Source organism: Myotis myotis, unplaced genomic scaffold (genome assembly GCF_014108235.1).
Source record: "Myotis myotis isolate mMyoMyo1 unplaced genomic scaffold, mMyoMyo1.p scaffold_m19_p_1, whole genome shotgun sequence".
NCBI classification, from domain to species: Eukaryota; Metazoa; Chordata; class Mammalia; order Chiroptera; family Vespertilionidae; genus Myotis; species Myotis myotis.
The window spans coordinates 203,386,767-203,406,751 of record NW_023416313.1 but is presented as its reverse complement, the minus strand read 5'-3'; the positions used below and the strand labels follow the sequence as shown (position 1 = coordinate 203,406,751).

At 50.6% G+C, this 19,985-nt stretch overlaps 1 protein-coding gene across 7 annotated transcripts; it reads left to right on the top strand.

Annotated features, from left to right (window-relative positions):
• The first annotated feature begins 260 nt into the window (after positions 1-260).
• Positions 261-14,910, top strand: ABCD4 (ATP binding cassette subfamily D member 4). 7 transcript variants are annotated; one of them, XM_036312872.1, is made up of 19 exons: positions 261-402; positions 4,152-4,270; positions 4,427-4,554; positions 5,684-5,823; positions 7,015-7,131; positions 7,473-7,598; positions 8,235-8,285; positions 9,711-9,805; positions 10,086-10,207; positions 10,315-10,406; positions 10,581-10,670; positions 11,132-11,340; positions 11,504-11,595; positions 12,246-12,282; positions 12,665-12,714; positions 13,101-13,153; positions 13,452-13,528; positions 14,099-14,214; positions 14,386-14,909. In XM_036312872.1, exons 1-19 carry the CDS (start codon positions 365-367, stop codon positions 14,452-14,454), a joined length of 1,821 nt encoding a protein of 606 aa, XP_036168765.1. In that variant the 5' UTR covers positions 261-364; the 3' UTR covers positions 14,455-14,909. The 7 variants fall into 7 exon arrangements, 6 of the variants coding, with proteins under 6 accessions (XP_036168765.1, XP_036168785.1, XP_036168776.1 ...); XM_036312883.1 differs by having other exon boundaries at positions 304-402; positions 4,228-4,270; XM_036312892.1 differs by lacking the exon at positions 14,386-14,909 and having other exon boundaries at positions 13,452-13,520.
• The last annotated feature ends 5,075 nt before the right edge of the window (positions 14,911-19,985 follow it).

Below are 19,985 nucleotides of genomic sequence, written 5' to 3'. Positions count from 1 at the left end.
TACGGCTTCTTTGGAAGAATGCATGAAATACTTACTATACTCAGAGTCTAAAATACTTGTAAAATATTTCAGTCACATTTCTTGGCTACCTTGTGAACCTCCGACATCCACAAGGGGCGCTCTAGTCGCCCCGTCGACAGAACGTGATGCTCAGCACTCTATGGTTCTTTTAGAGAAATCGGCCGCTTCCGGGAGCGGCTGTGTCCTCTCTATCCGCCCGTCTCTGTGGTCGTCGGGGCCCCGCCCCGCTCTGGCCCCGCCCCGCTCTGGGCGGCCGTGCGTTCTGCCCTCCTCGGACTCTGCCCGATCCGATCCGACCCGACGCCGGGGCAGCCGGGCTCCGGGGTTGGTCGGGATCTGGGTCATGGCGGTTCGGGGGCCCGCGCCGGGGGCTGGCGCCAGGTGAGCAGGGCGGCTGGGGAGGAGGGTCGGGCCTCGGGGCGTCCTACCCGGGGCTGTGTGGGGCAGGGGCTCCGCTCAATGCCGCTCTCGTGCGCGGCGCTTGGAGAGCCGCCGCCCGAAGTGGCGCCCACCTCCGCTCGGATCCGTGGGCGCCCTCCAGCTTCGCGGGAACTTCTGTCTCGCCTGCAGCCGGGTGTGGGATCCGCTCCCTGGGAGCTGGCTCTTCCTCTCCTCCCTCCCTGCCTGCTTTTCTCTCACCTCAAGTGCACGGAATTGAGTTGTTGACCCTGCTCGGTTCTTGGCACACCGTGGCCCATGTTGTATTTATCATCTTTCGTTCCTTAGTCTCCAACCCCTCTCACTCCCCTTCCGAGACACACACTCTGGTGTATCTTCAGGGAGTGTCTTTACCGCCCACTTTACCTAGGTTTGCATATATGTTACCTAGCAAAATAGTGGTTTAGAATTCATCTAAATGATAATCCGCCCGAGTTTGTGGAACACTTTTTACCCAACACTGTGTTTTTGAGGTCATGTATGCTGTAGTAATCTAGTTTTCTCCCATTTTGCTTATATATACTAGTAATGGACACTTCGATGGCTTCCTTTTTTTTTTTTTTTTAAGAGAGAGAAACATTGATTTGTTGTTCCACTGATTTATGCATTCAAAGACTCATTGGTTGCTTCTTATATGTGCCCTGGTGGGAGAGCGAACCCGCACCCTTGGTGTCGCACACTGTGTGACCAACGGAGCGACCCGGCCAGGACCTGCTTCCAACTTTTAACCACCACAAACCATGCCGGCACTGGTCTCCTGTGGGTCGGGGTGCTTTTCTCCGGATTATCCGTCCCATGCTGGGTCATACCTATGCTACTAAATTGTTCTCTGGAATGGTCACACCAGGTTATACTTCCCGAGGGCATGGAGTCAAGGTCCTTGTTTCCCCATATTTCCCCCATTCACCCTCCCCCCCCCATTAACCCCCTACCAAAGTTTGATATTATTTGGTTTTTTAATGTTTATCGACTGTAAGGTGGTATCCCGTTGTGTTAATTTTCATGTATTAAGCATTTTTCTCTCTCTTTTTGCTAATCCTTACCCGAGAATATTTTTCCATTGATTTTTAGAGAGAGTGGAAGAGAGAGGGAAAGACAGAGAGAAACACCGATGTGAGAGAAACACATGGACTGGTTGCCTCCTGCACATGCCCTGACCAGGGCCCCGAGGGGGAGGAGCCTGTAACCAAAGTACGTGCCCTTGACTGGAATTGAACCTGGGACCCTTTGGTCTGCAGGCCACGCTCTATCCACTGAGACAAACCGGCTAGGGCAGTGGTCGGCAAACTCATTAGTCAACAGAGCCAAATATTAATAATACAACGATTGAAATTTCTTTTGAGAGCCAAATTTTTTAAACTTAAACTGTATAGGTAGGTACATTGTTGTTAACTTAATTAGGGTACTCCTAAGGCTTAGGAAGAGCCACACTCAAGGGGCCAAAGTGCCGCATGTGGCTCTCGAGCCGCAGTTTGCCGACCACAGGCTAGGGCATCTGAATTACCTATATCCTTTTCCTATTTTTTTTATGGATTTCCTGTTTTCCTGACTTTCAGGAATTCCTTGTATGCTCTGGATTTTAACCCCTTGTTGGTTTTACACTGCGCAAATACCTTCTCCAATTCATTTTTTTTGTTTTTCTTCTCCAATTCTTTAACTTAACCTTTGGCATTGTATTGAACAAAAATGTTTCATTCTAAGTTAAATTCATTTGTTTCCCCCTTTACGGTTTGTGGTTTTGGGGTCTTATTTAAGAATTGCCAGATCTGGTCCTAGCTGCTTTGGCTCAGTGGATAAAGCACTGACTGGTCTGTGGACTGAAGGCCACATGCCTGGGCTGCAGGCTCGATCCCAAGTGGGGGGCATTCAGGAGGCAGCCAATCAGTGATTCTCATCACTAATGTTCCTATCGCTCTCTCCCTCTCCCTTCCTCTCTGAAATCAATAAAAAAATATTTTTAAAAAGAATTGCCAGCACGCTATCGCTCCAGGGAGCACGCTTGTGCCATTCCCTGCCCACTCTCCTTTCCCCACATGAGACTTGCAACCAGGGAAGCAATGGTCAGCAGCAGCTCATCCCAGGCTAACCCCCTGAACCTGTCTCCAAAGCCCTCTCTCCCCCTTTTTCTCTGACTTCCCAGCGAACCAGTGCAGCCCAGCGTAGGCGCTTCTATTGCTTTTTCTATGCCCTTCCTTGTTTCACTGCCCTAGGAATGTTTTTGCTGCTGTCAATAAATTCTTGCTTGCTTTTCTAAAAAAAAAAAAAAAAAGAATGAATTGCCTTCCCACTATATCTTCATTGAGATATTCTACATTTCCTTATATTAACTAAATATTAATGTTACTTTTCACATTTAAATTTTTAAGCCATTTGGAGTTGTTAGAGTTTATTTTTGTAAATGATTTAAGGTAATGACCTAAATTTTCCTCCACCATTTTCAATTAATAAGTAATGAATTAATTAAAAATTAGAGAAGCTGTGTAGCATAGTTATGAGTACAGATTCTTAGAGCCCGGCTGCCGGTGTTCAAAACCCAGTGCTGCCACTTACCAGGTGGGTGGCAGGGCAAGTGCCTCAGTTCCTCATCCATAAAAAAGGATCTAGTCTCTATAGCTTAAAGCTGTGACAATTAAGTGGAATCATACATGTAAGATGTGTAGAACAGTACTGGGTACATAGTACATGTTTAATCAGTTTTGACAACTATTAATATTAATATGTTCTTCTTGTGATGTATCGTCTATTTTTTTATTTTTGGGTCTCTATTCCATTGCATCCCCTCGCCCCATTGCTGTTTTTGTTCCTGTATTAACACATTTTGTCATTACCCCAGTCCTGTAATATTTGATATATCTTTATAACCTGATGACTTGGGTCTCTTCCTCCTCCTTTCGTATTCTTCACAATTGTCCTAAGCTATTCATGGACTTTTATTTCCATATAAAGTTTCTCAGAGAAGTCCTGTTTTTGACTGGTATGTTAAATTTATAGACTATGTTTGTTAGAAATGAGGTCTTTATAATGTTAAGTCCTGCCAGCTCTTCTTTATTTCACATCCTATAATAGAGTTTTTGGTCTTCCTCCAAAATGTCTTATATATTCTTTTTTTAAAGTAATTTCCTGGATAGTTTATAGGTTTTCTATACTTTTCTTTGTTTTATAAATGACACTTACTTTACATTTTCCAGTTGGTGATAGTTGGTAGAGAGTGCTCTTAATATTTGTTTGTTAACCCTATATCTAGCTTAATTGCTTTTATTAACAACATTTTATTTACTTTTTTGCTTGTGTTTCCTCTGTAAATGTTCAGTCATCTGCAAATAATGACAATTTAATCTCTTCCCTTTCAATCCTCCTACCTCATTTCTTTATCCTGCTTTATTCCTTCAGCCAGGACCTTGAAATCCTTGATGAAGTGGACTTCCTTGTCTTGTTTATGGCCATAAAGAGGATGTGGCTAAAGTTTATTAACTATGTTTTGTTTTTTGTTTTTTTACTGTAAATAACCTTTTATGGCATTATTCAACTTAAAGAAATTTCTTTCTATCCCTGTTCCCACCCTACCATCTGCATGGTTTGAACATTGAACACTCCAACCCTTGGCCCCAGACAGTGTAGCTAAGCTTGGTCTCTGCTCTCTAAGGCTCAACTGCCCTCTTAAGTTTCTCCCTGCTTCTCCTTCTATTCTTCAGGCCCAGATTAGATCTGCGGTTTCTCCAGCGGTTCCTGCAGATACAAAAGGTTTTGTTTCCCTCTTGCTCATCACAGAATGCCTTGATGTTCCTGACCCTTTTGGGTGTGGCCCTCCTGGGTGAGTGAGTGGGTCCGGGCTAGCGGGGGAGGGCAGCCCTGGTTTGGGGCCCCTTTCCTTCTCTCTGGGGTGTTGATGAGGCAGGGACTCAAGAGGAAGCCTTCCTCCTTTCCCCACCCCTCATCACTGATGTCTGACTCCTCTCCCTCCCCCCAGAACAACTGGTGATCTACCAGGTTGGCTTGATCCCCAGTCAGTACTACGGGGTCCTGGGAAACAAAGACTTGGACGGGTTTAAGGCCCTGACATTCCTGGCTGTTGTGCTCATCGTCCTCAACTCCATGGTAAGGTCTCCCTGTGTCTCTCTTTCTCTCTAGCCTGGTGTGAGCGGAGTGCCCAGTGTCACTTAGTCCCTAGGAAGTAGGAATCAGGCTGTGGGCGTGTGTCCCCTGCCTTTTCTAGGAACCCTAGGTAGGGCATTGATCTTGCTATTGGCCCACTGGGGCCAGTTCCTTGAGTGTTTCAAGCTCACAGGCCACGAGGTTCTGGTTTAATTCAGCACTTAGCGGAAATGATCATTGTTCTTTTCATTCCCAGAACTCTTGCTTCAGGATCAGCAGCCAGAGCTGCTGTTCCTCTGGGACTGAGGCTGTCACTCAGCTGGCTCCGTGTCGCACCTCCCAGCTCTTGCACCTGCTGTTTTCTTGCAGAATGACCTCCTTCCCCCACCTCTCGCTTACTTGGTTAATGCCTGCTCACTTTTCAAGGTGCCTCACCTTCAAGTCCTCCTCAGCTTTCTCTCCCATGTTTCCTCCACCAAACTCTGTCCTTTTCTCTTCATGCTTAACACTTCGAGTTGCCCTCTGCGGTAACCCTCCTTACACCTCGTCATTGTCTGCTCCCTGGCCAGACTGAGCTCACTGTCACTTCCCCCGTGCTTAGCAAACAGGTGCCACATAAATGGGGGTGATGAGAGTCGGGGCTCTGTTGGGACTCCGTGAGGCTGTACTGCTCGTTTTCTTGGTTCTTAGGGAAGCCATCCCATCACACTTTGGCACTTTTGATGTGTCTTCGGTCAGTAAGTACCTGTGTATACAGAGCCCTGTTCCATGTTTTGGGACAGAAAAGTAAATAGAATAGAAGTAAATAGAATAGACATAAATAGAATAGAAAATATTGTTTCCAATCTCCAGAAGCTCACCTACTTTCAGATGAAGGCAGTACACTGTAGAAAGGCTCTAGAGGGCCTTGCCTTCGGTAAGCCCTTCGCTGTTTGGTGAAGGAATGAACATGTGGGTGAGTGAGGAAGGAGAAAGTCCCATGACTGGTGGCTTTAAACATGAGGAAGTGCTGAGTGGGCAGTCAGTGGAGTGGCCTGGGCCTGGTCAGCAGATGCTTTCTGAGCTTTGAGCTGAGACCTGCAGGACGCCATTCTCCCTTTCCCTCCCTCCCCCTGCCTCCCCCACTGCACAGCTGAAGAGCTTTGACCAGTTCACCTGCAACCTGCTGTATGTGAGCTGGAGGAAGGACCTCACCGAGCATCTCCACCACCTCTACTTCCGCGGCCGCGTGTACTACACCCTCAACGTGCTGCGGGATGACGTCGACAACCCGTAGGCCTCCCCGCTCAGTCCTCGCTGCCCTCTGCATGGTTCTCTCTGCCTGGGTCAGCCCCGGAGCGCTGATGTGGCAGATCCCTTGGAGATTACCCACAGTTACCTGCACAGGTTGATGAGAGCCAGGGGGGCAGGGTGCTCTGCAGAGGAGGCCTGGACAGGCTGTAGGGCCGAGAACAAAAAGCTAAAAAAAGGAGCAGCTCCTTTTGTCCATTTCATATCCTGGGCTTCCAAATCAGGAAGCAGCCGATTTCTCTAAATCAGGCCCCCTCTGAAGAGAGTGTCCTTGCTAGAAAAAGCTAGAAAACCAGCTTTCGGATTTCTAGCAGTAAAAAATTGCTGTCTAGGATTTAAATCTGTATACTTTCACCCCCCAGTTAATAGGCCTTAAGTTCGCTAAGCCCCAGGTTCCCTTTCTGTAAAATGAGAAGAATACTTCCTATCTCAAAGAATGTAGTGAGGGTGAAACGATATTCGTGTAATACACATAGGCAGTGCCTGGGACGGAGCACGTGTCCCGCTGTAAGCTAGCTGTTGTGATTTTACAGGTGAGGAAACAGGCCCAGAGAATGCAGGTGACTTGCCCAGCGTCATGTCTCATTGGAAATAGGAGTCAGTGTGGCTCTGGTGGTGCGACGGGACATATGGGGTCTCCGCGTACTCATTCCCTCCCCACTCGGCACCCCCCCTTCCCTCGCAAGCACTTTTTTGCCTGAGATTACCTTTTCTCAGCTTGAGCTGAGCTCTGCGGCAACGATTTTTGGGAGGGTGCTGCTGCTTAACTACGAGGCCTCTCTCTATGGCTCAACCCCTAGAAGCTTCCACAGCCAGACAGCTCAAGTGGAGACAGGCTCATGCTCGTAAAAGAAATGGGAGGAGTGAGAGAAATGGGATCGCTTCCCTGATCATCCAGAAACTCAGCTTATCTACCCTCAGAACTGGACCGAGACCCTGGGGCGCTGGGCCTTCCGTTGTCCATTTTCTGAGGAGTAACCTGAGGCACCATAACAAGCAACTCTTCAGAACCCTGCTTAGGACCCTGAGGGTCTCGTTGCTTCTGGAAAACCAGCCCTTGTAGGGGTCCGCTTCCCCCAGGGGCACTGCAGGGCGGGGCGACAAGGAACTGTCTGTCTCTCAAGCCTTGAGCCCAGCTCCCTGGGTCCAGTGACTCTGTGTTGTTGGTTCCAGGGACCAGCGCATCAGCCAGGACGTGGAGCGGTTCTGCCGGCAGCTCAGCAGCATGGCCAGCCAGCTGATCATCTCGCCCTTCACCCTGGCCTATTACACCTATCAGTGCTTCCAAAGGTGAGGCCCCTCTTGCCAGTCCCTCCTCCGCTCCTGCCAGGTGTTTCCCCAGAGGCCCCTCGCTCAGACCAGCTCTCCCAGGTCAGGGCCCCAAAGAGGCTAGTCTTCCCTTCCTCCCACCCGCATGCCAGTCTTTCTCACAAATGCCCGTGGGCCCCGTGGCGTTTCAGGGATCTGGTGCTCCGACAGCGTAGCCCGGGTACTGGATGCCACTGCACGGGAGCCGAGGCCTCACTGGGTGGCTGAGATCGAGCAGGGGCTGCCTGGAAGCGGGCAGGCATCAGGACCGAGGCCTGCGGGCATATGTGACGCCCCCCACCATCCCTGTCTCTGCCTTTCAGCACCGGCTGGCTCGGGCCCGTGAGCATCTTCGGGTATTTCATCCTGGGAACCGTGGTGAACAAAATGTTGATGGGGCCCATTGTGGCGAAGCTGGTGCAGCAGGAAAAGCTGGAGGGGGATTTCAGGTGTGTCTCCGGTGTTGGAGGTTTGAGGGCTGGGCACAATGGTTAGGGAATGGGATCTGGAGTAAGGTGCCTGAGTTCAAATCCCAGCTCTGCCAGTTGCTAGCATGTGCTCTTGGCTGAGGTCTTTAATCTCTGAGCTTGGTTTCCTGCCCTAAAACAGGGATGGTACTGCTGCTTATGAGGGAACTGTGCGGATTAACTGAGATTATACATGAGAAGCACTGAGAACAGTGTCTGGTTGGTTAACATCATCATATCTTGGCCTTCTCAGTGCTTCTGTTTTAACCACCTGTTTCAGATGAGCCGATGGATTCGTCCCCTACTCTGTGCTTCGTGGACGCCTCCTTCAGGCCCAGCCCTGGGAGGAGGAGGTGCTGTGAGCACCTGTCCTCTCTGGAGATAGGCAAGGGGCCACCCTGTCTTCAGGCCTCCTGCCACCCTGCCTAGGCCTGGGACCTCCCCAGTCACACCCCCCTCACACACACACACGCCATGACAGTCCACAGAAAGATTGGGGAGAAAGCTGCAGTTTCGAGGTGGAGCTGGACTCCCCTTTGTCTGGAGGTCTTGATCCAGGCCTCCGAAAGGGGGCCGGTACTGCCCATTGTAGCACACATTTTCCTCTGGTCTGCTCAGGTTCAAGCACATGCAGATCCGCGTGAATGCTGAGCCTGCTGCTTTCTTCAGGTGAGTTTAGTGGGAGTCGTTCCCTCTTCCTGATCAGGGCTGCCAGGGGAGACGGCAGAGAAGGAGAGCTGAATGGTACAACCCTCCCACCATCACCGGGCCCTGGGGGCAAACGTCCTTCCACTGGGCTGTGATCCTCTCCCCGCATCTCGCTGTCCTTGTCTGCCTCGTCCTTTTGTTTGTTTTTTTGCCCCATCGTTTTTAAGCCCCGGGATTTGTTCCTCTCCGTGACCTAGCGTGGGGCCTACATTTGTTCCAAGAATGAAATGAGCGAATGCCTTCTCGTCCAAAGCTGCTCTGTAGTCTAGGCGGGAGTGGGAGCCTCAGGAGGTTGGGATTCCTGCTCCCTACACGCACTGTCCACGTGAAGCTGTGTTCGGTCTCCTGGCAGGAGCATTGTGAAATCCCATTCCTTCCCTCAGGGCCAGGGAGGGCCTGTGCTGCGTCCTATGAGGCCGCGGGAGTCATTGGCAGGCAGGCCCAGAGGTTTGTGTTTAAGGAGGGGAGCTGTCTTGGATCACCTGGAGGAGCCCTGGGACCTTTGCCCTTCTGCCTGTCTCTAGCAGTTTTCAGCTTCCACCACCTGGGGGCGCCAAGAATACGAGGACAGCTGGGGTGTGGTAGTGTGGTGGGGTGGGTCTGTGCTAAGTTTTGGATTCTGCAGCGTCTGCTCATGAAGCTTTGGGCTCTGGGGGAAGCAGGTTGGTTCTTGGAACTCTGGGTGTGTGCTTTTGTAGCCTCTGTGCCCATCTTTATGTAAAATCTGAAATGCCCCCTCTGCCCACCCCACCTTTCCTGCCTGTCCTAGAAGCCCAGGTCACCTCCTCCCGAGAGCCTTCCTAGGCTGCATGAGTGCCCAAGCCTATTGGTGCCAGAGCTTGAAGACGCTCTGTGTACGCACTTTCCATGTTCCAGGTGAAGAGGGCAGAGCACCTGCCCACCCTGAACCGGGGCTGTCTTAGCGCCTCTGTCACACTGGCTGACTGGCACGGAGCCTGCCACCTAGTGTCCTCCTCCTGTGCTTTCCTTTAACAATAGCAGCTGTTATCTGTTGGGTCCCTTCATGTGCCTAGCCCTTCGGATTCAGAAATTCTCACTCTAGCCTATTAGGTAGGTTATTACAAGCTCCATTTTACAGATGAGAAAATTGAGGCTCCTAGGCTTAAGTAATCAGTCTATCACCCAGATAGTAACTAACCAGAGCCAGCGTTTGAACCAGGTCTGGCCAATGGAGAGTTCAGGCTCTTTCTGCAGACAATACCACGTTGGATGAGTGAAGCGATGAGTGGGTGCAAGTGTCAGGGTCAGAGGTGAAGATCATTCGGATGAGCTTAGTCCCTAAAGGAGGGTGTGATGCGGGACAGAGGGTCCCCGGCCTGGCTGAGGCTCTCCAGACCCCATGGACATTCCAGCCTTTCTCATCAGAGCTGGGCATGTGGAGCACATGAGGACAGACCGCAGGCTGCAGAGACTCCTTCAGACCCAGAGGGAGCTGATGTCCAAGGAGCTCTGGCTGTACAGTAAGTAGAGGGGACCCGGGAGGCAGGAACCACAGGATCGGGATAGTCCCCTCCCCACCCCTCCCCTCCTTCCCCTCCCTCCCCCCTCCCCTCCCCTCCCCTCTTTTCTCCATACTGATATGTTTGCTCTGCTGAAGGGATTAGCCAGGGGGAGCCACTGCCTTCACCCTGTGTGTCCTCAGGAGCATGAAGACCCAGGGAGTAGCTTGGTCCTGCTCGGCTTTCCGCTCCCCTCAGAGCACAGGAATGTTCAGGATCTCACGCACTGTGTCTTCCACAGTGGGTATCAACACGTTTGACTACCTGGGCAGCATCCTGAGTTATGTTGTGATCGCAATCCCCATTTTCAGTGGCGTTTATGGAGACCTTAGCCCCACAGAGCTCAGCACCCTGGTCAGCAAGGTGAGAATCCCTCATGATGACCCCTCACGCTGCCTCCCCGCCCCTTGGCCCAGGGCCCAGGGCCTGGGGGGTCAAGGCCTGTGCTCACTGCTCCCCGTTCCATCCAGAATGCCTTCGTGTGCATTTATCTCATCAGCTGCTTCACCCGGCTCATCGACCTCTCCACCACTCTCTCGGATGTGGCTGGTTACACCCACAGGTGAGGCGGCATCCCACCGCCAGCTTCTGAACAAAGCTTGTGCACTGGGAGATGTGGCTGAATGAGAAAAGGAGCAGAAAAACTCCCCATTTCCTAGTGAGCATGAGAGAAAAAGACTTCTTACCTTTACCTGGGCCCCCAAACCCCTGCCTCGGGTTTTCACTTCTTGCCCAGGATTGGGGAGCTTGAGGAGACCCTGCTGGACATGTCCCTGAAGTCACAGGACGGCGAGCTCCTGGACGAGGGCGAGTGGGACTCACACAGGTGAGTACTCGGTGGCAGTGTGTGCGCTGGTGAGAATTCAGGCTCTGGGACTGCCCAGCTGGGCAGCAGAGTTGTGGGGAGCAAATGAAAGAAATCTGTGGCTTGTGCCTGGCACGTTGCAGACATTTATAGTAGGTGTTGCTGTCCTGGCGTTCGTTGTGTTAATTTCCACCGTCCCCCAGCTGGTGGAAGCAGAGTGCACACACCTGCCTGGGCCTGAGATAAAATCTGAACAGTAGCCTCCTCCTTTTTCCCTCTTCCTCTCACTAAGCCCTGCCGCCTGTCCCTTTCCTCCAAGTGTGGTTACATCCTGAGATACTAGGGATTCGGAGTTTAGCGTGTGATTTTGATGACAATTCAGCCCATAACCCCAACCCAGAGGTGACATCCCCAAGGAGAAAAGCTTGCCCTTGGCGGTACTGACGCTGGATCCTCCCCACCCCCTCCCTTCTCTAACCCAGGGCCCCGGGATGGCCAGCAGCAGAGCCAGCGGACACAGCTTTTCTCCTGGATCGGGTCTGCATCTCCACGCCCTCCTCTAACAAGCCCTTAATCAAGGATCTGAGCCTAAAGATCTCCGAGGGGCAGAGCCTGCTCATCACCGGCAACACGGGCACCGGCAAGACCTCCTTGCTCCGCGTGCTGGGCGGCCTGTGGGCGAGCACACGGGGTGAGAACCAGCCTCCAGCCCTGAGCCAGCCTTGGCTTGGCGGCGGGTGTGTGTGTGTGTGTGAGAGTGTGTGAGAAACCCAGCCTTTTTGTTGGGGCAAAGGGGTGAGAAGCTGTTACCGTCCCTGGAAGATCTCTTAATGGAGGTGTCATGGGCTCTGCAGGCTCAATGCAGATGCTGGTGGACTTTGGACCCCATGGGGTGCTGTTCCTGCCGCAAAAGCCATTCTTCACCGACGGCACCCTTCGGGAGCAGGTCATCCCGGGGCCCACACCTCCCTGTTCCCCCCGCCCCCGCCCCCAACTGGGACCTCTGGCAGTATGCAGGCCTCAGCCCTAGGGAGCTGTGGCACAGAAGGTGGGGTAATAAAATGGCCTGTGCCCAGGAACTCCCTGGCTCTAAAAATACAGGAGTGGGCAAAAGAAGGTCTACGGTTGTGTTGGTTTTCAGTTGTAATACAAATAATACGTACAGTGAGTAATGACTACTAATACAAGAATAAACCCCATGTTTCAGGTACTCACAGCTGTAAACCCACGTTGCCCACCCCTCCACCCCTGTATTTTATTCACATCCATGAGCTGGGCCATCTGCTCAGAGCAACCCCGGGACAGGTTAACCTGTGGGGGCTGCAACCGAAATAGCACAGCGTCTGCTGAACACCAGGGTGGCTTCTGGGGGCCCTGCCCTCAGGAAACGCACAGCCTCTTCCCTCCTTCTGGGGATTGCCCTGGCCCACTGTCCACCAGCCCTGCCTCTCCCACTGGACCCTTGGCCAGGGGGTCCCTTGCTCTCCTCGGGTAGATAGGAGCCTGGGCGGTTCCTGGGGCTGATTCTGAGGGAGGGTGGGCTCTGCAGCCCCAGCGTGGCCTGGTCCTAGGCCAGTGTGCTTTCTGTTTTATCAGGTGATATACCCCCTGAAGGAGATCTACCCGGACTCAGGTGAGCTGGCCTCCTCGGGCATGTTCTCCCATTTCAGTCGTTCCTACTTTTCTGACTGCGGCCTCACCCGTGCCCTCTGGGAGAGGCCCCAGCCGGGCTGCTGGCTTCAGGTTGGGTCCCCTCCTCCTCGACTGTTAACTCGTGGGGCCTGTGCCCTGACCTCATCTCGTCCATCTTCCCCTCCGGGAGGAGAGAACCCACTGGAGGAAGGGAGGTGATTGCTTCCTTCCCCTGAACCTTTCCTTCCTAGGCCTGTAGCCTGGCCCTCTAGAGCCTCAGCCCAGATCCTGGTCCCCCTCCCCTGCCCCTTGCCATGACGTGCCCATCTATCCTGGCTGCCCAGGAGGAGCTGACTTCTGAAGGAGGCCTGTCTGTTTTGCAGGTTCTACTGATGATGAGAGGATCATGAGGTTCTTGGAGTTGGCAGGCCTGGTAAGTGAGGGCAGGACCCTGAGGTCCAAGGCTGCCTGGTAGCACTGATCACTAGCCCAGGACTCGAAGTATGAGCCTGGGGCAAGGAGAATGGGAGTAAAAGTGGCTGAGGGAACTGTGGGCCAGATAACGGGCAAAACGGGGGCACACTCAGTAGTGAATTTTAAAATAATAATAAAACTATTATTTCTTGTCACCATGCTCCCACACGTCTAAACAATGTAGTTGATAGTATATTCCTCTCGGCCCGGGGCAGACTGCCCCCACCTTGGTACGCCAGTGGGGTATGGTCTGTCTCAGGCACGTGTGTGGAGGGGACTGAGGGGGTTCCTCAGGGAGCAGGATGGGCACTTTCATGGACATCGCTTCCACTGGGTGTGTTACAGTCCGACTTGGTGGCGAGGACAGAGGGGCTGGACCACCAGGTCGATTGGAACTGGTAAGAAGGGGGTTGGGATGCTCCAGAGCCATTTCCCCCAAAGACAGTGGGTTCTAGGGGTCCATTGAAGGGATAGAATGGCTCCTTGACCCCAAAGTCTAGGTTTCATGCCTTTGGGAGCAGAGTTTTAGCCTCACCTTGTGTGGGCAGCAGGGCTATGATTGAAAGGGGAGGTGACGTCCATCTGTCCTGGGTCTGCCTCTCTGTAGCAAGAACCTCTTCCTGCCTAGACTCAATCTAGGCAAAGGCCAGACTGTATACTCCTTCCTCCAGTGATCCTCTCGTTCCCTGTCCTCAGGTATGACGTTCTGTCCCCCGGAGAGATGCAGAGGCTGTCTTTTGCCCGGCTCTTCTACCTGCAGCCGAAGTACGCAGGTGAGGTCTGCCCTGTAAGTGTGCATGCCGGTGCTGTGTGTGCCCACAGGTAGCAGCGTGTGTTCATGCACACCTGGGCAGGGTTGGTATTGTAGGAGAGCTCGCCTGCATATGGCGGGCATGTCTGTTCCTGGCCTCCGAGTGGCTCTGGATGTGTGCTTTCTGCCATCGCTGCAGCTGGAGCTGCCTTGAGAGAGCTTGTGGTTTTATGCTCTGCCAACCATGAATGGGCATCCCCCCAGCTGTGCCTGGCAGAGGGATGGCAGGTGTGGATTTTTCCAAGGACTGACATCCTGTGGGGAAGCAGGATTCCCTGGATTGAGTGGTCCCAGGCCGTGTCTGGCGCTGATCTGTAGGAAGCTGGGGGGTTTTGTCCTTCTGCTGGCTGAACGCTTTTGAGATGGAGCTTGGCCGCTGTTCCGTTGGCCCATCCTCTCTAAGGCTGGTTCCCATAAGCCAGAGCAGTTTTCAGCCTCTCTCTAGGTCCCCGCCGGAGGTGGCTGTGGGTTGAAGGAGAAACAGGCAGGCAGGGGCAGTTCTCCATCTCTTGCCACCGGGTTCTGCCCTCAGTGCTTGATGAAGCCACCAGTGCCCTGACTGAGGAGGTGGAGAGTGAACTCTACCGCATCGGCCAGCAGCTAGGCATAACGTTTATCAGCGTGGGACATCGGCGCAGCCTCGAGAAGGTACCTGTGCTCACAGGATGGTTGAGCAGGAGGAAGAACCCAAAGGCTGAGCCTGGCTGGGGCCATAGGCCCCTCAAAATGGGGGATGGGGTGGCAGAGGACAGGGCGCCAGTGGCCTCGTGTTGTGATGCCAGGGCAGCCTGACCTCTGCATGGTGGTGGTCTCTTGTAGTTTCACTCCTGGCTTCTGAAACTCTGCGGAGAAGGAAGGTGGGAACTGACCAGAATCAAAGTGGACTGAAGCCAAGGATGTGGCTGGCCACTGAAAGGAGAGCCAAGCTCGGGGCGTGGCCATGCCCAGGAGACACCCAGAGGCCCCAGGTTCGTCCCACAGCTTCTTTGCAGGGAGCGCTGGCAGCAGCGGCCCACCTAGGTGTGGCCTCCATGGGGTGCTAGTCCTGCCAGGCTTCCTGCTACCTCAGCCAGGGTGCCAGACATTTGAAGTGCTGATTATTTACTTACAAATTACTTCAGATTTGTTTTCTAAAGAAAAACCTAAAAGTGAGGACTCTATAAGCAATGAAGGATCAATGTGGAGAGAATGTTGGACTTGGAGTCAAGAGATTCAGACATCTTTTTAATTGGTTAAATTATACAACAACAGGTTTTTAACTTGAATCAGCTATTTAAATTTTATAACTTCTTTTTTTATATAAAATATAAACATTAAAAATATTTACAACTTTCCCTCTTTCTCTTCTCTATTATAAGATGATCTTTTTAACTGAATTTCCAGACTTGTATTTGAGAGCCTAGAGGAAGGGAGCAGCATTCTCCACCACACTGACACCTTCTGTTCTTGGTTTTTCACTTTATTCCGTATCATCCATTTTCCATTTGCCAGGTGTTCCTGAGGCATTAACCTTTGGGGCACTTTCTGTTGTTCGTTTGTTTGTTTGGTTGGTTTGGTTTTTGTCTTATCCCGCAAAAAAATAAGGTTGAGATTTTTTTAAAAACTATGTTAGGGAACAACAGCCAGTTGAACAGAAAAAACTCTAGAATCACAAAAGCATGAGATGGACAATTATTAAACCCAACATCCTTATTCTAGAACAATATTCTATTCCCCAAAATTCACTTGTCAGATTGTAACCTTCATGATTCTTGCCAGAACGCTGTACTTGGTTTTTTTTTAGTTTTTAAAAAAATATGTATTTTTATTGATTCGGGAGGAAGGAAGAAGAGGGAGAGAGAGAGAGAAATAATCAATGATGAGAGAGAATCATTGATCAGCTGCCTCCTTCATGCCCCCTTCTGGGGATCAAGCATACAACCTGGGCTTGTGCCCAACTGGGAATAGAACCATTACCTCCTGATTCATATATAGGTCAACACTCAGCCACTGCTGGGCAACTCTGTACTTGTTGTACTGTTAATTAAGTTTTTTAAAAATCAGCTCAATTTTTACATTTAAATGTATTTTTTAAAGAAAGTTTACACTTGATGTAAATAGAAAGTAACTCTAAAAATGAATCCAATGAAAACCATAGTTTATGAAATTGCAGCTCCATATGATGGTCTACAAAGGCTGAGCCTAGGCCTGAGTCTTGCCCTCTGTATGAAAGGAGTTTTAGGGATATCATAGGAGTTAGACATACTAGCACCCAAATGAGATATTTCTCCTTCAGAAAATTTGAAAGATGGAGTGGGAACTGTGGTAGTAACTTTCTCAGTATAAGACTTGAGGTTCTTTATCCCTGGCCGGTGTTTCTCAGTGGTTAAAGCCTCAGCCCACACACCAAAGGGTCGTGGGTTCGATTCCTGGTCAGGGGCACATACCTGGGTTGAGGTTCAATCCCTGGCTCTGGTCAGGGTGCATGCAGGAGGTATCCAGTCATGACAATCTCACATGGATGTTTCTCTTTCCATCTCCCTCTCCTCTCTTCCCCTCCCTCCCTCCCCTCCACTTTCTCTCAAAATCAATGGGGAGGGGAAAAAAGGCAAGGTTATTTAATGCCTTATTGGTACCACTGAAAATGATCCGAGATGTGGGTTGGGAGTCCAAGACTTGGGGAAATGCAGCCCTGGGTAACTGAAGTCTCACCCTCCTGGCTTGACTGGCATGTAGGCCTTGGCACTGTTCTTACTCAGCTCCACCCTGCAGTGGTGCTAAAGCAGTGTGTTCAGACCGACAGGTCAGAGAGCATGACTGTGTGTGTTAGGGACTCTAGAAAGGCACATACATGGCCACAAGGGGATGCATGCTCAGAAAAGACCTGAGAACGACCTAAGCTTTCACCTTTGCGTGGGCTCTGGACTCAATCCAAGCAGACTGAGGCAGAGTTATAAACAGCCTGGCTAAGTGTTAAAGGAGTGCCCCACCACAGAGCCAGTCTGTAAAGACTGGGAGATGTGTTTTCTTTTGTTTGTTTTCAGTTCCTGTTATTCAAGGAAATCTTTGTCAAAATACTAGCTGAACAGATTTCAAGTGACTACATGTGACAGGGATGATAAGTCTTTGCTAAAATATTTTTGGAATGTGTCAAAATGAACAGATGACTGTAATCAAAACAAACAAAAAACAGCATACCCTGGGGGAGGGGAAGAAGCTGATTTTCATAGTTACCATATTATAATATGTAAGTGTCCAGTTTTCAACAAACAAAACCCATTCAAAGGGAAAAAGATTGACAGAAACTATTCCTGAGGAAGCCCAGATGTTTGACTTACTAGATAAAGACTTTAAATCAACTGTCTTAAATATGCTCAAATAGCTAAAGGAAACCCTAGAGCTGGTTCTAGCTCTGGCTCTGGTGCTAGAACTGGCAACTAGCTGTGGACCTGGGACTGGCTTTAGTGCTGGATTTGGTGCTACCGGCACTCCTAACTCAAACTGGCATTGGCCAAAAATCTATAACTGGCACAGGTTCTGGAGCTGGAAGTATAGCTGGGTGTGACCCTGTAGCTGGTTGCTAGAGATATCCAAGAACAGGCTCTACCTCTGAAGCAAGCTCTAGCCCTCACTGGTTGTTAGAGCTGGGGCTGAGCTGGTACTTATCATTGGCTCTATCATTGGATCTGGCTCTGGAGCTATTGCTATGGCTAGTGTTGGTATTGGCTTTAGTTCTGGAGCTGGCTCTAGCCCTAGAGCTTGTTCCACCTCTGGCTGTGATGCTAGAGCTGCTTCTAGTGCTGAAGCTGACACTCAGTATGGCACTAGCTTGAGGATAGAGGCTAGAGCTAGCCCTGGATCTAGCTCTTGCTCTGGAGCTGGCATTAGCTCTAGCTCCAGAGCTGGTGCTAGAGTAGGTGCGAGAACTGTTTTTAGCTCTAGAGCTAAAACTAGGGCTGATGCTGGTGCAGCTCTAGCTTTGGTGCTGATGAGTTCTGAAAATGACACTAACTATAGAGCTGGCACTGAAGTTGAATGTGGCTCTGCAGCAGGCTCTAGAGCTGGTGATAGAGCTAGCACTGGAGCTGGGCTTAGGCTAGGGCTGGCTATAGCTATGAAGCTGGTACTGGAGCTTGTTCTAGCTCTAGAGTTAGCTCTGGCTGTAGGTCTACAGTTGGAGCTGGTGTAAGCTGGCACTGGAGCTGGCTCTGGAGAAGTTGGACACAGCACTCCAGGTCCAACCCAGGCAGGTTGGGGTACATGAAGGCCATCAGCTGTTTCAGGCAGAGAACGTCTGGAGGCTGAAAGGAATTTTCCAAGTACTGGTCCAACCAGATGCCTAGGATGAAAAAGATGGCCCTGATGGTAGATGGGCAGGGAGCAGAGTCAGAGCCCTGGCTTTTCTTTCCACGCTGCCTCCCTTAGCACCTCTGCAGAGGGTTGGACTGGCACTGCCCATTCAGGGACCAGCCCCATTCCATCCCCAAACCTACTCTGGCTTTCCAGGCAGTAGCAAGCCTGGTCACCAAGGAGGAGGAACCAAAGTTCCTCAATCCTAAGGCACTCTCCATAATGTCTGACAATTCTCCCCTCGGGGGAGCCTGGCAACTGCCTCCCCTGGCCCCCTTGCTCACTGGAGTGTAAACTCCGTGAGGGCAGGCAGGCCTGTGTCTGTGTGTGCACAGTGCTGGCTGGCACACAGTAACTGTCTAACGGAGAAGGGACAGTCTGTCCTGCCCCAGCCTTCCCGGGGCCCTCATGCCACTTTAGTCTGTGGTGTGTGTGCCAAGGTGCAGCCTCACTCTCTGCTCACCATTTGTGATCACATCTTCGCATTGACACTCGTTCCAAAGGGCAGGGCGCAGCCCTTCCTGGGCCGTCATACAGCTGAACATGCACAACTGAGGTTCAGAGCTGATTTGTGAGCAATCCGCTCACCATACCTCCTGTTGAAGGGGGCGGGAAGATAAGCAGAGCTGTGCAGGGGATGTACTGAGTCTGTCTGATACTTCCTCATGATAAGATTTAGGTTATGCAATCTAATCATGAGGAAATGCCAGACAAACTCAAGTGGATGACCTGGGGGCAGGGTATAGTGTCAACCATAAAAATAAAGCTTTAAAAAACTAGCTTGAAATCTTCAAAGATGGCACAGTCATGGGAGGCAAGGAATGACTGACTGGACTGTTCCAGATTGGAGGAGACTACGGTGACTCAGCAACTAAATGGGTGCATGGTCCTGGATTGGGTCCACCACTTATAAAGGACATTATTGGGATGATCAGCATTCTCTGGAGTAGATGAAAGCATTGAATCAATGTCAATGTCTTGATTTTATTGGTTGTATAGAAGTTATGTGGGCGAGTATCCTCATTTTAAGGAAATATACACTGAAATATTAAGGAGTAATGGCACATCATGTCCTCCACTTGCTCTCTAATAGCTTAGAAAAGCAGTAATATCTATAAGGAGAATAATAAGGCAGTGTAGTAGCTGCTCATTTTAAAATTAAAAGGTCACAACAAGCCCTAACCGGTTTGGCTCAGTGGATAGAGCGTCGGCCTGTGGACTGAAGGGTCCCAGGTTCGATTCCGGTCAAGGGCATGTACCTTCATTGCGGGCACATCCCCAGTAGGGGGTGTGCAGGAGGCAGCTGATCGATGTTTCTCTCTTATCGATGTTTCTAACTCTCTATCCCTCTCCCTTCCTCTCTGTAAAAAATCAATAAAAATATATTCTAAAAAAAAATCACAACAATTCAAAATTAACAGTTAAAAAAAAAGTAACTACTAAAAGAGTAAGTCCTTCCCACTGCCACCTCTGCCATACCAGGTGGATGGCCTGCATGCCCTCAGGAGAACTTGGCATTCTTCCGGCCATATCTGGAATTAGCAAGAACAAAAGGCTAGAAGAAAAATTAACATTTTCCTGGTTTCTGAAGTTGAATGTAGCGCTAACCCAGCGGTTCTCAACCTGTGGGTCGCGACCCCTTTGGCGGTCGAACGACCCTTTCATAGGGGTCGCCTAAGACCATCCTGCATATCAGATATTTACATTATGATTCATAACAGTAGCAACATTACAGTTATAAAGTAGCAACGAAAATAATTTTATGGTTCGGTCACAACATGAGGAACTGTACTGAAAAGGCCAGAAGCTTGAGAACCACTGCTGTAACCAAACATAATCACTCTTCAGGCCTCTGCTGCTTACTTGGCATTTCTGAATAAAGAGGACAGACTGGAGAGGAAGGTGTTGGTGGTAGGAGGGGGTTGACAAGAACCAAGTGAAATAAATCCAAGCAGATAGCCTGATGTCAGGATTGGGGGAAGTATTCCCGCAGGGAGCTAGGTGGGCAGTGGAATGGGAGGTAATCATGTTTTTCAGATTTTACAGCCCCTAATAGTTGGCAAAGAGCTTTGCAAATTCTGGGGAAATGG

Excerpts from the sequence above, each read along its gene's own strand:
- ABCD4 (XM_036312872.1), top strand. The coding sequence starts at position 365 with ATGGCGGTTCGGGGGCCCGCGCCGGGGGCTGGCGCCAG. Across the intron at positions 4,271-4,426 it reads TTTGGGTGTGGCCCTCCTGG|AACAACTGGTGATCTACCAG; the intron begins GTGAGTGAGTGG and ends CCCTCCCCCCAG. Across the intron at positions 7,599-8,234 it reads AAGCTGGAGGGGGATTTCAG|GTTCAAGCACATGCAGATCC; the intron begins GTGTGTCTCCGG and ends TGGTCTGCTCAG.